Here is a 16,096-nt window from a genome sequence, read left to right on the forward strand (position 1 = left end):
CAACCCCTCAGAGGACCTCAGATGATGCTAACCCTGAGACAACATACAGAACTATACCACATTTTACTATAAGTTTGATTGCATCATATAATAATTGCTGTTAATCATGTTCATTGTCTGTTTGATTACGTCTTTAATTGATTTTTCCATACATTTCTGCCATATGTACATTAACCACTGATAAGCTACTACTAAATATACTGTAGAAACAGAATTTTCTGTGAAGTTGTCTGTGTGTAAAAGGATATTTCTGCCAAAAAGATAATCATTTATTCACCCTCATGTTGTTCCAAAACTGTATGACTTTCTCTTTTTCTGTGGAACTTAAAAGAGGTTCAGATTTTTTTTTTTTTTTTGCGCCACTTAAAAAACTCAACCTTTTTACATTAAGAAAATGTGAAAAAAAAGTTCATATTGTTGTTTATAATACCTTTAAAATACACTATAAAACGGGTTATAGTCCACATTTAGCACATAATGCCATAATACTTTTGCCATAATAGAAATTCATGCCATAATACTTTTGTCTTCAGTCTGTATCTGAAAGCCACACAGGCAAAACCCCTATTTGATGTTGGATAACAGAGAGAGAACAAATATTAATGTCACTTAATAAACTTTTGTTTCTTTATTGATTGATCAGTAAAATATTTATTGTACTCAACTTACTTGTGTGGTTATGTAGCAAAAATATAAGAACATATAAGGACCTGCATTCCATTCATTCTTTCAATCATTTAGGAGCAACTCTAACCCGGAGGACAGAGGCAAATTCATGTGCTCTTCTTTTTGTTAGTTCCGTAGTTCTACAAATAAATAAATTAATATTATATTAAGGTACAGTTATATTCAACTATATCTCAAAATGTGACATTAAACTGCATGAAAAAAGGATTAATTATAAATGTTTTTGAAACATTTGTACTATCTGAATATGTATCAATTAAAATATATACTCAACTGGTAATTTATTCTTTCAGAATTTCAGTTATGTACTAAAATATGTGACCCTGGACCACAAAACTAGTCACACATAGCAATAGCCAAAAATATGTTGTGTGGGTCAAAATTATTAGGATATTAAGTAAAGATCATGTTCCATGAAGATATTTTGATTTTTGATTAGTAATATGGATTGCTAAGAACTTCTTTTGGACAGATTTATAAGGCAACTTTCTCAATATTTTGAATTTTTTTTGCACCCACAGATTCCAGATTTTCAAATACTTGTATCTCGGCCAAATATGAAAAAAATGTATTATCCTAACAAACCATATCAATGGAAACCTTATTTATTCAGCTTTCAGATGATGTATAAATCTCAATTTCAAAGAATTGAACCTTATGACTTTAGTTGGAAACTCCTGCTGTGCATTTCTTTGCTATTATTGGTGAGTCATAGGAAACTAGTGAGCAGATTTAACATTTTATAGATATGTGCGTAATGATTGTATTAATCACACAACAGATATTTGGAAGATATTTTGATGTCAAACTACAGTTTCGAGTGTTAGACCAGTGATGACATCATCCAGCTGCGCAATACCAAGCCATAAATTCAACTGCATGAATTGTTACCCTTTTCCACAGACAGTAGACTTTGCGTCAGGGCCACGCAGCAGAAGTGATTGTTCTACAAATGAATACTGGAGTGACGGGCTCTGCTGTGACAAATGTGCTCCAGGTACACAACAATTTTTTTAGAGGAATGGACTGTTTAATCTCTGTCATGTATTTTTCTTCAGGGATGAGATGGGATGAGTTGATGAGAAAATGTTCTAGTGGCATGGCATCTTAGTGTGAGAAATGTTCGGAAGGGACATACCTAGACAAGATGGACTAAGTATAATACAGTTTCATTTTCCTTTCATGACTTCTGTAATTGAAATTAGACATTTCAATTATGTATATTTTGCAGTGTTGATTTTGTTTAGATGTTCACTCTTTGTTCTTTGACTGCTTCTGTGACAGATGCGGTGGTGATTTCACCATGGACACCCTAAAATAACACCGTGTGTGGATGTCAGTCTAGATACCGCAAAAAGTTCTTTGATAGCATTTCATGGGAGTGTGTGCCCTTTAAAAAGACTGTTTTTGTATGACTGAAAACTAAATAAGCAGGGAAGCCTTAGTTCTCCTCTGTAATTATGTGAATGTTACCCTAAAGTATTGATAGAGAACACAGCTCTGCCTCCAGCATGAACAAATACCTCTGACAAAAACCATGTATTATTATGAGACTTGACTTGACACTGTAAAATTCTATTTATGCAACAGTAAAATATATTTTATGCAGTAACTTTTTTAGCACCTGTCCATGTTAAGGCTTTTACATAATAGTAAATGATGAAAAGGGGGAACAGCATCAAGTTGGGAAACAAAAGGGTGCTACCATCCTGAATGCCCAAGCACTACACATCTGTTGATGTCATTTGTCTACAACATTCTTTGTCAGATCTTAACGCAACATTCAATAGATATTTTCACAAAGAATACAAAGAATGCATAAATGCACTATTTTTAGGATGTCTGGACGTAGTAATTAATCCAGATGATGCGATGCATACTGTCATTATAATTCTGATTTAGTAATTATATAGTATTTTGGCATTGTCATGGTAACTAAACGTTGGTTTTAAAACAAAAGTCAAGCCCCAGTGGGTGGAGACCTATGATAACACGTGCACTTTCTTTCCATTTGTCATCTTTACTAGTTCGTCTAGTTTGCTTTCTTTCTTACTATCTTTACTTACTTGGCAAGTTTTATAGAATTGAGCAAGGTCGCTCCTCAAGGTGTACAAAAGGAGTTCAAGATCTTAACTTTGAATGTTTTTTCTTTTTTTTTAAAGATTACTATTTTTACAATTCTTTCCTCCAGACAAAAAAGTCCAATACAGATATATATGTGCCAACATGAAGTTCCATCAAACAGCATAGTTCAGAAATTAGTAAATAATGTAATATTTTAGAGTAAGAAGATGACTTGTGTGTAAAAGGATATTTCAGCCAAAAATAGGAAAATTAGTCATCATCATTTACTCACCCACGTGGTTCCAAAACTGTATGACTTTCTCTTTCTTTTGCGGAACTTAAAAGTGGTTCTGAGAATTTCTTTCTTTTTCTTTTTTCTTTTTTGCCCTTTAAAAAATGATGCCGTATCTTGACATTTCATTGTGATGTCCATTTTATTTGTATAGAACCTTTCCAATACACATTGTTTCAAAGCAGCTTTACAGAAATTCATACTTGTTTATAATACATTGTGTGTGTGTGTGTGTGTGTGCGTGTGTGTGTGTGTGTGTGTGTGTGTGTGTGTGTGTGTGTGTGTGTGTGTGTGTGTGTGTGTGTGTTATAGTCCACATTTAGCACAATTCATGCCGTAATACTTTTATCTTCAGTGTGAAAGCCACTATGGCAAAAATCCTGTTTTATGTTGGATAATGGAGAGAAAAAAAAATATTAATGTCAGTTTATAAGCTATGTTACTATATTGATTGATCAGTAAAATAAAGGATTAAGTGTATTTGCAGTTCATCCACAAATTAATAAAAAAATGCAGATACATGCGATTCGTCCATCGTTATCAACGAAGATCTCATTCACACATGAAGGGAAGACATTTAACTATGAAATTTGACATTTTCATGAAAATGATGAGACCAATGGTCCACAATGCCTCCATACCTGGCTTTAGTTTGAAACAAATGACTACTTTCTTATAACTTAGAGTTTCAACCTATAAACCTTGACAAAAAGTCATCATTTCTGAGCAGGAACTTGTGTGATGTCGCTAGAGAAATGAACTTCCCTCTAAAATCAGTTTCCTGGAATAAGTCACATTTGGTTTATGGCTTGTTTAGTACATTCCCTTTTGACCCAAATGTATATATATATATATATATTTAAAAAAAAAAAAATAAAAATGTATGGCAATTACAATGCATTACCATCTTTGGGCTCAAAATAAATAAAATTTTATAATTTATATACATCTCTTTATTAATTTAATAATTGGTATTTAATTAGTTGATAATTCATCAGCCATATATTAGAGATGTTAGTGGAACAGAGGTTTAAATGTAATATTCTTTATTCTGTTTAAATTACTACAGGCATGAGACAGAAATTCCTCTTTTTAAGGGAAAGGTGTTTTCCAATTCAGTTCCTCGTAGTGATGACTAAATCTGACTGGACCGGTTTAATCTTTTGTCATTGCAACATTCACTGTACCTCACTTAGTTCTGTGTTTATGTAGTAAAAGGATGAGTAATTTTTCGACTTATATAAGAACCTGTTAGGACTTCCATTCCATTCGTTCTTTCAGTTGGATGGAAACAGTCATTGAGGAGAGACTCTAGATCCCGGAGGGAACAGAGGTAAAGTCACGTGCTCTTCTTTGTATTCTGTTCTGTAGTTCTACACATATATCAATATTATATTGAGATAGTTATATACAACTATCTCACACAGAATGTAACATTTAACTGGATAAAAAATATACTTCCAGATTTATCTTATACAATATATATATATATATATATATATATATATATATATATATATATATATATATATATATATATATTTGTATATCACAATTCAAAGAAAATATATACTTTACTGGTCTTTATGCTTTCATAATTTTAGTTATTTACTGAAATATACTTTTAAATATTCTTCTTTTTTCAGACGGGTTGACTGAACGCATTAGAAGAACCATGTTTCACATTCAAGGGCAACTACGTAGTTGGAAACTCCTGCTGTGTATTTTGTTATCATTGGTAAGTCATTGGAAAGTAGTGAGCAGATTTCAAATTTCACAAATATGTGCATCGTAATTGTGTTATTAATCACACAACAGATATTTGGCAGATGTTTTGAGGTTAAACTACAGTTTCAAGTGTTAGACCAGTGATGATATCATCCAGCTGCGCAATACCAAGCCATAAATTCAACTGCATGAATTGTTACCCTTTTCCACAGACAGTAGACTTTGGGTCAGGGTTATGCAGAAGAAGTGATTGTTCTACAAATGAATACTGGAGCGACGGGCTCTGCTGTGACAAATGTGCTCCAGGTACACTGTCTGAAATATTTGACTAATACCATCTGAATTTTTCAGGAAAATAGCTGTTTAATCTCTCCATCTGTCATGTATTTTTCTTCAGGGTATAAGTTGGTGAGAGAATGCTCTAGTGTCTTGTCATCTCAATGTGAGGAATGTGAGAATGGGACATACCTAGACAAGATGAACTATTTCCCAAACTGCTTCAGATGCGAGAAATGCACCAAGAGACGTATGATACAGTTTCATTTCCTTTCATGACTTCTGTAATGAATTTAACATTTAAATTACATATATATTTTACATATTTTGCTTTGATTTTGTTTAGATGTTCACTCTTTGTTCTTTGACTGCTTCTGTGACAGATGCGGTGGTGATTTCACCATGTACACCCCAAAATAACACCGTGTGTGGATGTCAGTCTGGATACTTCAAAAAGTTCTTCGATAGCATTTCATGGGAGTGTGCGCCCTTAAAAAAAAAAAAAAATGGCAGAAAATGTTTACTTCAGAAATTATGTGAAGGTTAGCCTGAAGTATGACTGAAGAGCACAGCTCTACCTCCAGCATGAACAAATACCTCAGACAAAAATGTAGTTCTTGTGAGATAAGACTGAGTCAGAATATATGGACTCTACTTTCCCTTTATTTTCAGCTTAAGATGTAGTCTTATGTAGTGGGGATGTTGTGGCCTAGTGGTTAGAGAGTTTGACTCCTAACCCTAAGGTTGTGGGTTCAAGTCTCGGCCCGGCAATACTATGACTGAGGTGCCCTTGAACAAGGCACCGAACCCCCAACTGCTCCCCGGGCGCCGCAGCATAAATGGCTACCCACTGCTCTGGGTGTGTGTTCACTGTGTGTGTGTGTGTGTGTGAGAGAGAGAGAGTGTGTGTGTGTGTGTGTGTGTGTGTGTATGTGTTAAATTGTGTGTGTGTGTGTGTGTGTGTGTGTGTGTGTGTGTGTGTGTGTGTTCACTGCTGCGTGTGTGCACTTTGGATGTATTAAATGCAGAGCACAAATTCTGAGTATGGGTCACCATACTTGGCTGTATGTCACTTTCACTTTCACTTATAAAGCACAATTTATTATAATTTTTTTTTAAATTATTAATTCAATTCAATTCAATTCAAGTTTATTTGTATAGCACTTTTTACGATACAAATTATTGCAAAGCAACTTTACAGAAAATTAAGTTTCTACAATATTTAGTAGTAGCTTATCAGTGGTGACTGTCAGTTTATCAAAAATCAATAAAAGACGTAAACAAACAGACGATTAACACTATTAACAGCAATTATGCAATCAAACTTATAGCAAAATGTGGTAGTTCTACTACCAAAAGTCCAGCGTTTTGTGACCTTAGGGAGCGTGATGGGTTGTAGCGTGGTAGAAGACTAGTTAGGTACACAGGAGCTAAACCATTAAGGGCCTTATAGGCAAGTAATAATATTTTGTAACTGATATGGAACTTAATAGGTAGCCAGTGCAGAGACTGGGTGAACCTGTTGTAAACAATCTACTGCTGTGTACCTCTTGACTGGTAGTTCATGATTTTTATTATTAAGTAAAAGGCCTTTTAGTATAATTATAAAAATATCCACCTTCAGGTCATGGAACATGTATCTAATAACTTTTATAAGGTTTGTAAAACATTTCAAGATGAACGTGTACTGGACTAAAAAAAAAAAAAAAAAAATTTAGGTTTATCTAATTATTCATACATCATTTTCTTTGGAGGAAAAAAATCTGTTGGACCTGTGTCATGTCACATGACTTTACCTCTGTCCACCAGGATCTAATGTTAGAGTTGCTCCTAAATGACTTTTTCCATGAAACTAAAAGAATGAATGAAATGGAATTCCTTACAGGTTCTTATACATTATAAGACGACAGTATTAGGTTTTTTTTTCCGTTCTGTAATCACACTATACAGTATTTAAGTGGTGTACTTTTAAAGGTATCAAACATGATACATTTTATATTTGTTTGTACATATCTCACTCATTGTATTGCACTGCATTATATATTTTTTAATAAAAAGTGACAACTGATATTTGCATGCATTTTTTGTAAGTAGTCTGCTATACTCGGATTTCATTACAACCAACTTGCATATTTTTGCTCAGACTGGGCCTATATTACTATTATTTCATATGATATAAAGTACATTTTTAAATAAAGTTTATACGCAAAGTTTTCTAAAAGGGACATTTTTTCAAGAGCTATGATGCATTTCCTGAAAAATACAACTCATTCCTCAAACAATGGCGCATAGTCTGCACGAAACTAAAACGTCACTGAGATTCACGCACTTTTGAAAGAGTGTTTTGTCAGTTAACCCTCGTACAAATTACGTTATGGTTTTGGTTTTGGTTTTAGTTTTGAGAAAAAACGTAATCTGGTTTGCAGGAAATCTCTGAATCGGAATGAAAGGTGTTTATACTGGAATGAAACCGTAAAATAGTCCCACTGTCACATCCGCTTATGCTTTATGGCTTGTGATTTTGGGGAAACTACTACACGAAAAAGAAAGATTGAATGAAGTTTACAAAACCCATAAAAAGTGACACCAACCAAGATACCACCCAGAAAGTTCAAAATCATGAGACAATGCACCAAGAACACAAACGACCAAAAAATGTTTATTCTCTAAATGAAAGAGTCTTTCTTCACAGTTTCGCAAACGAATATAATTTTTGTCATAAAAGGTAAGTAAAATGATTATCTCTAATTGTTGGTTTTCTTTATTTGTACTCGATTATTAAGTAAGTTAACGTAAAACAGGTGCAGCGGGGGTTTTTTTTGTTTGTTTGTTTGTGTTTTTTCACCTAAAAGATATATTCTGTTTTATTAACCGGAATGCTTTATTATGCTTTACTTTACATTAAGATAGCCCATTGCTGTAAATAAACTAATATCCGTCAGGGAGTATGTATTTCTGTATACAGTTAGGTGAATTAGTCAAATCAAAACTGTTCCTACCAGAGCTGTGATTCTTATCGTTTTAATGCTTGTCTCGTGGCAGAAGGGCGGTCACCATGTCTACACCTGACCGTGCTGGACTGACCCACTGTAAGTTTGTGCTGGTTGCAGTCCTTATGGATCTTCTCGGTGTGTCTGCTCTTCTGATCGGCGTCTTCGTGCCGCTTGAGGTCGGGGTCGCGACTTTGGCGATCTGTTGGTGTATTCGGGAGCTTTGCTGGTGTTGATGTCTATAGGGGGCTGGGTCATGTGGTACAGTGGGAATATTGAGGGTCTGAAATCAGGGACTGAGCTGACACAGAAACGCAACGCCGTGGACCGGCTCGTTCGCACCCTGAGCCGCCGCATACGGAAGCCCCACCGCGGCCACAGCACACCCTGACCCCTGGGCACGGCCGAGAGCGCACACAAAGAGCAAACAAGACCAAAATATCAGTTGGAAAAGGAAAATGGAACTGTAAGGCCTGGATGAAGGCTGACAGATACAGTATGGTTGTTACAATGTGGTGTTTGTTACTAATACTACAAAAACTATGAAATTGCATTTACTGTAGTGCATTGTACATTGAGGTTTTTTTTTTGTACACGTAATTCTGTATTTCTTTTTTGCAGCAAAACTTTTATATAAATATTTCTTCTGTCGTGCAAAACTTGGGTGATTAATTTTCAAGCACTGATACATTTTTCATAATTTAAAATCAAACATGCAGCATTGGTGCTTTATTTGAACAATACTGACTCTTTTTCAGAACAAAATTCAACACAATTTATAATTGGAGTGAAAATGTATTTACAAAGTTGCACATTTTCATAACATTTTCCAGTTAACAGAACATTGTCACCTTTTCTGTCTCACTTATTAAATAGTTAGAGCCACACATTCAAAAAATACTGCAAAAAAATGATTTCACAACAAATAACTTAGAACCCATTAACAAATAATAGTAAAATGAAAAATAAAACCTCACCATAAACACCAAACCTAAAGAAAACTACCCTTTTTGTTCAGATTGAAATATGCACTATAGTTATCAAGGTCACAGAATGTAGGTAGTGTGTCAGTCTGGGTCAGTTTCTTGTCATTTTGATGTTACTGTTCTTTGTGCGAGTTTCCAGTTGATCTAGTCCATGACAAGCAACCAACAGACTATTTTTGAAAATACTTAATGTCATTACCAGCAGCATATCAGTTGAATCACTCCTCATGATTTAAAATAAAAATAATAAAATAATATATTAATAGTTCCTGGCCTAACATTACAATTACAACCCATCTTTGTTCCAGCATTTAGGATGATTGTTGTGTACAATTAAAAAAAAAAAAAAAAAACACTGGTCAAAGACAAGGCAGAATTTGAAAACATACACTAAGGCACACTGGAGAGAAGTCTGTGGAGCAGTTATGGGACTTTAAAAAAAAATACAATGTCATTTAAAGTCAGTTAAACTAAAATGAAAGTGCAGAATGAAGATCTGTAGGTCCAAAATTAAATTTCTTAGAACTCTTAATTCTTTACTTTGACTTTAGCCCTTTACTTCCCTTTGGGAGAATCTATAGAAGGGAGACAGGAGAAAAGTAATGCATTGTTCTGTGTAGTACGCTCAATCTTCTCCTGATAGAGCTCGAAGACTGTTTGTGTGAACAGCTGAAGTGCTTTCAGAGCGCAGGGCTTGGGACGGAGGGGGTGGGGCTCTGCCAAATAATCATGTGACTTCGTTCTGATCTCTGTAGGACAGACTCACTGGCCCCATCACTTCCATCATCTCCTAAAGAAGAACAGAATAGTGCATTTAATTATATTCTTATCTTTAAAAAACATTTTCATTGGAAAAATAAAAAATATATATATAAAGTTGTGGCATAATAACGGTGCCAAAAGGAAAGTCACACCAATTCGGAAGTTGATGTATCCTCCCCCGCCACTGAGAATGAGCTGAGAGGTAGTAGCAGCGCCATCTGCTGAATTAGAGGAACTACGGCAGCCTGCATTAGTTAGAAAAAAAGATCAAAAAGAAACTTCTTCCCAATACTGGTCTTCCATCTACTGTTACTGAATATAAACAATTTGTTTCGAACCTGGAGCAGAAATGATGAATTTAACTGCTTGTCGATGGCCATGGTAACAGAGCTGAGCTGAAGCAAGAGAGCAGTATGGTATAGAGCAGGACTCTGAAGCTGACAAAAAAACAGAAAACAAAACAGTGTAGATCAAAAAATGTAGAAGTTTCACAATTCAAAACCATTTAAGAATAGTTTATTTTAACTAGGGGAAAAAAAAACACTCACTGAGGGACAGTGGAACTGAGAAGATTGCGCCACTTCCTGTTCCCACCCACAACCGCCCACTGACCACAGACATGGCTGTGATCTGAAGAGGAGAGAGGGACAGGAATGCAGAACCTGCGAAATGGAGAGATCCAGGAAGATTAAAAAGAAAAATTCCCATACAACATAATCATCTGTCACTTTAATTCACTTTTAATGCATCCTTGCTGAATAAAGAAAAATAAAAAAACCCTCACTACTGCTTTGGAATAGTAGACACCCATGCATGTAAAATTCAACAAATTACCCATATTAATGAATAAATACAAATCAAATACCTAAGGCTTTAGTCACTACGGACGATAAATCTACTTCCTGTAGAGGACGGCCAGTTGTCCAATCAAAAAGCCTAAGAATTGGATCCAAACGGCAGGCGGCCCAAACGCCACTTCCTGCTGCGCACAGAAAACGCACCTGCTGCTCACTTCGCTCAGACACTGTGAACGATTTCTAAATGGACAGAAAGAGAAACGTGAATGAGTGAGGGTTGTAAAGCACAAGAAGAATCTTGTCAATCTTTTCCATCAGAGACCAACCTCTACTTTCCGAATTTTCACACTGATCATGTAAACTTTATTCCAGTAGCCCACCCAAAGACAGCCCTCTTTTGCTAGGCAGCAGCGAACGGGCTGCAAAGGCTGCGCGCCGAGCGAAAGCACCTCCTGAGACTGGAGATCCCAGATGCCTAGAAAAATGATAATTACAAGTCTTAAGTAAAATGTGTATCTTAAAAAAAACACACCCAAGCAGACTAAACCGCAAAAACACACACCTGAACTGTGGGTGAAGAATGCAAGCGTCCCATTGGCCAAGCCAGCGATCACCTCACCCTGAGAATACCTTTACATACAAGAGGAATTCCATCAGAAACCTCAGGAATTTCATTTACACCACAGATGACATAAGCTGACAGATATTCAAAGACACTAACGTCAGAGAGTGAACCCCCTCAGAAAGACTGACAGACTGCAGACAGCGGCGCCTGGAGCTGGAGGACGAATGAATCAGCACACTGCAAGAAAGCAACATGAGCACATGAAACCCCCATAAAAACTGTGTGTATATATGTACACGCACACACATATATACATATATATAGGAAGAGTTCAGGTAACTGTTTTTAAAAATGTAAACATGTTTTTTTTTGTAAACTAAACTATGCATAAAAATTTAATAATTAATGTTAGGGATAAAACCTTCTGAAATAAGATTAAATAAATAAGAATGGCATGCTTCACCCTCCATCCAGTGTTCCAATCCACACAGTTCCTGCAGTATCTCCTAACACAAGCACAGACATAATTGAAACGACATTCAGTAAAACACATACTCATAGAATTACATACTCTTATTTGAAGAAAAATGCCATGAAAGGTTAATAATACAGCTAAATGTAATAATAAAAAGAAAACATTAAACTATTAGCTACAGACAGGGGTGTAAATATAGAGTATTTCAAAGTTTTGTGATGGGTAAAGTGAAGAAAATACCAAAGAAGGATCTTGCTGAGATACTTTAAATAAATTCTGAAGTGCAGTTTCCCTCAACTTGAGGAGATTGATTTTGTCATTCAAATAACTGTAAACTTCATAAACAAACCTGTTTAAGGAGTTTTCTCAGTGTGTTGACTTTCTATGCCTTTAGCACGTAAATAACTGCATTTATAATCAAAATTTGTCAATTGACAAAATGCATGCAAGCGTTATATATATTGTTACTACTTCAGGTCAAATACTTTGTTGCAGTGAGTGATGAGAGGTCTCTTGGCAAGGACCACTGATCCATGCTGTGGTCAGTTACATTTTACACAAATTTTTTTTGTTGGCTTTAAATAAAAGTAAAATAGCTTGATTGGCTTAACACAGTAAGAAGGACCAAATATGTTTTTAATTTAAGTAACGATGATCTGGAAAATACAGTATGTACACTACAGTGGAAAAAGTTTGGGGTCATCTTTTATTAAAAAAGGATGCAATTGGTTGAGTGACAGTAAAGTCTTTTACATTGTTACACAAAATTGTTATTTCAAATAAATACTGTTTTTCTGTTTTTCTATTCATTAAAGAATACTGAGGGGGATAAAAAATAGTATAGCAGTTTCCAAAATATTAAGCAGTAAAAATTGTTTTCAATATTGATAATTGTAAAAAATGTTTCTTCAAATACATTAAAATAGAAAACAGTTAATATGTCAACATATTACTCTTTTACTGTATTTTTCATCAAATAATTGCAGCCTTGGTGAGCATAAGACCCACCTACTTCTTTCAAATACATTTAAATACATCTTACCAGCTCCAAACGTTTGAATGGTAGTGTACTTTAAAAATGCAAGAAGAAAAATCTGTATTTTTCCTCCTTGGAAACAGCGTACATTTTAAAGTATGCTTGAGTAATACTCAAGAAAAGCACAAATTCCTCTAGATAATACTTAAGTACGATTACTCCGATATCACCCCTGACATCAGAAGTCTTACACAATCATCACTGATCCAGCTGTGAACACCTGGGTAAATTCTACAAAGCTGCAGAGCTCAGACTGACCAGTAGGGGGCACAGCACAGATGCATAAGGCAGGGGACGTGGGAGGGAGGCTGAACTGATCCAGAATGGTATTGGAGCGAGCCGGGTCAATCACTGTGACGTCACTGCTGGAAGCGGGTCCAGTGACGGCCCACACAGAACACTGAGGATGGGAGGCAGCGTGTGAAATGCTTACAACCATGAATGACATGATACTTAGATGAACATGGTAATTAGATGAAGATGGTGGTTACATGCATTTTTGGACAAGAAAACAACCTGTTCTGTAATACAAGGTTCCCACATTGAAGGAAAAACTGAGAAAACTGAGAAAATATGAAAATATGAGGGAAATTTAAAACTGGGATTTCCAGTCCTGGGAAAGTACAATTTTATTCTAGTTATGCTTGGCTCTAAAATATTTAATTGGCTAGAAATTGCTTATTATGATTGTAATGTGTATGAAATTATTTTTAAAAAGCAGTAATCGACCAGTAATGCATTGGTCAGAAGGTGTGGGAACCCTGTACATGTTAATTAGCTGTAAAATGCTGTTAAAATTTGTTGAACGTACCGTCTGCTCTCCTGATATCTCTGGAGGAGCTGCGACAGCACATGTGAGCTGTAAAAGATGAAACATTTATTAATCAATGTCCTTCAAATCCCCGACCTTGATCTCCACTGGCTAAAGTCAGAACAGATCACTTCCTCTTCAGGTTACGCATACACTCTTGGGAAATAAACACAAAGGAAATTGTAAGACATTAAGCACCTATTATAATATGTTCAGGTTGAAACACAATTAGCATTACTCACCATATCCTAACCTGAATTAACCTTCTCTTCTTTTCTCATTGGGACAATGGTAAATTTATTAAATTAAATGTTTTTATTGTTAACTAAAACTATCAAAAATCATTTTTGATCGCTGAAATAAAGCTAGAATAATGTCCTACTATTTGTTAATATAATATTGTAAGAAGTTTATATAAAGTGAAAGTGACGTGACATTCAGCCAAGCATGTTGACCCATACTCAGAATTCGTGCTCTGCATTTAACCCATCCGAAGTGCACACACACAGAGCAGTGAACACACACACACACACACTGTGAACACACACCCAGAGCAGTGGGCAGCCATTTTTATGCTGCGGCGCCCGGGGAGCAGTTGGGGGTTCTGATGCCTTGCTCAAGGGCACCTAAGTCATGGTATTGAAGGTGGAGAGAGAACTGTACATGCACTCCCCCCACCCACAATTCCTGCCGGCCCGAGACTCGAACTCACAAACCTTTGATTGGGAGTCCGACTCTCTAACCATTAGGCCACGACTTCCCACATAGTGTGTGTGTGTGTGTGTGTGTGTGTGTGTGTGTGTGTGTGTGTGTGTGTGTGTGTGTGTGTGTGTGTGTGTGTGTGTGTGTGTGTGTGTGTGTGTGTGTGTGGTGTGTGTGTGTGTGTGTGTGTGTGGTGTGTGTGTTGTGTGTGTGTGTGTGTGTGGTGTGTGTGTGTATATATATATATATATATATATATATATATAATATATATATATATATATATATACACACACACACACACACTATACGCATGGAAATATGCTAAGGTGAAACAGAGTGTACGTGAACTGGATACAGAAATGTCATGGATGTGCATCGGATGGTATCCATTGGTAGCAGGTAGATTATTGTATTAAATGCAGTGTGTATGTATAGTTCGGTGTTGAACTGTTAAAATTAAAGTGCAGTGTGTGGCATACCATATTGTGGGAGTATGCTGTAGGGTGTATTAGTTCTGACTGTTCATAAGTCTGATAGCCTGAGGGAAAAAGCTATCCCTCAGTTGGCTAGTGCGAGATCGGATACAGTAGAGACGTTTTCCTGAGGGCAGCAGAGAGAGCAGTCTGTGGGACGGATGGCTGGAGTCACTGATGATCCTCCGGGATTTCCTTATACACCGCCTGGTGTAGATGTCCTGGAGGGAGGGAAGGCTCACCTCCAACAATGTGGCTGGCAGTTCGCATGACCCTTTTCAGAGCTTTGCGGTTGCCAGCGGTGCTGTTTCCAAACCAGGCAGTGATGCAGCCCATCAGGATGCTCTCTATAGTGCAAGTGTAGAATGATCTGAGGATGCTGGGGCTCATTCCAAACTTCCTCAGCTGTCTCAGGAAGAAGAGGCGTTGATGTGCCTTCTTCAGCACTGCGTCAGTGTGTGTAGACCAAGTGTGATCCACACTGATGTTAACGCCGAGGAACTTGAAGCTGCATACCCGCTCCACAGGTGTCTTGTCGATGGTGATGGGTTTGTGTTCTCTGCTCTGTCTCCTGAAATCCACCACCAGCTCCTTGGTCTTGTCGATGTTGAGTGAGAGGTGGTTCTCCTGACACCATTTAGTCAGGGTGCTCACCTCCTCTCTGTAGGCCGCCTCATCGTTGTCGGTGATCAGGCCTATCACCGTTGTGTCATCAGCGAATTTGATGATGACGTTGAAGCTGTGTATGGCTGTACAGACATGTGTGTACAGGGAGTACAGGAGTGGGCTGAGGACACAGCCCTGAGGAGCACCAGTGTTGAGGGTCAGCGGGGATGAAGTGTTGTTGCCCATTCTGACCACCTGACTTCTGCTTGTCAGGAAGTCTAGGATCCAGCTGCATAGAGATCTGTTTAGTCCCAGAGTCTGGAGCTTCGCAACAAGTGTGGCAGGCACTATGGTATTAAATGCTGAGCTGTAGTCCACAAACAGCATTCTCACATACAGTAGGTGTTCTTATTTTCCAGGTTGGAGAGAGCAGTGTGTAGGGTGAAAGCAATAGCATCATCTGTAGAACGGTTGCTGCGATATGCAAATTGTAGCAGATCCAATGAGGCAGGCAGCACAGAGCAGATGTAATCTCTGACAAGTCTCTCAAAACACTTACTGAAGATGGGTGTGAGAGCAACGGGCCTCCAGTCATTCAAGCATGTGATTTTGTTTTTCTTTGGTATGGGCACAATGGTGGATTTTTTGAAGCATGAGGGTATGGAGATAGAATTGTTGCTTAATTCCAAATAAATAAATTATGATCCACAAATAAATGTAAAGAGATTTTTTAAAAAAATAAACATATTGACAAATAAATATGAGATCCACAAATAAATCTTAAAGTTTCACAAACAAGAATTAAATTCACAAATAATTAAAAATAGATTTGCAAATAAAAAA

At 36.7% G+C, this 16,096-nt stretch overlaps 1 protein-coding gene and 2 long non-coding RNA genes across 3 annotated transcripts; 2 read left to right on the forward strand and 1 right to left on the reverse strand.

Annotated features, from left to right (window-relative positions):
- Positions 1–1,245: 1,245 nt before the first annotated feature.
- LOC122140092 lies at positions 1,246–2,680 on the forward strand. The gene is made up of 2 exons (XR_006156805.1): positions 1,246–1,843; positions 1,972–2,680. It is a non-coding gene; the product is annotated as an uncharacterized LOC122140092 (long non-coding RNA).
- A 1,400-nt stretch (positions 2,681–4,080) lies between these two features.
- Positions 4,081–5,458, forward strand: LOC109106394. The gene is made up of 5 exons (XR_006156806.1): positions 4,081–4,376; positions 4,690–4,781; positions 4,984–5,077; positions 5,169–5,297; positions 5,431–5,458. It is a non-coding gene; the product is annotated as an uncharacterized LOC109106394 (long non-coding RNA).
- Positions 5,459–8,737: 3,279 nt separating this feature from the next.
- Positions 8,738–13,856, reverse strand: LOC109072999 (C-Jun-amino-terminal kinase-interacting protein 4-like). Its single transcript, XM_042740783.1, has 11 exons — positions 13,470–13,856; positions 12,917–13,058; positions 11,611–11,653; positions 11,304–11,384; positions 11,145–11,212; positions 10,909–11,057; positions 10,651–10,822; positions 10,334–10,447; positions 10,124–10,222; positions 9,938–10,030; positions 8,738–9,813 (listed from the first exon to the last, which is right to left on the reverse strand). The coding sequence occupies exons 1-11, from the start codon at positions 13,533–13,535 to the stop codon at positions 9,704–9,706; spliced, it is 1,137 nt and encodes a 378-aa protein (XP_042596717.1). The 5' UTR covers positions 13,536–13,856; the 3' UTR covers positions 8,738–9,703.
- Between the last annotated feature and the right edge of the window lie 2,240 nt (positions 13,857–16,096).

Source organism: Cyprinus carpio, chromosome B16, assembly GCF_018340385.1.
Source record: "Cyprinus carpio isolate SPL01 chromosome B16, ASM1834038v1, whole genome shotgun sequence".
Taxonomy (NCBI): Eukaryota; Metazoa; Chordata; class Actinopteri; order Cypriniformes; family Cyprinidae; genus Cyprinus; species Cyprinus carpio.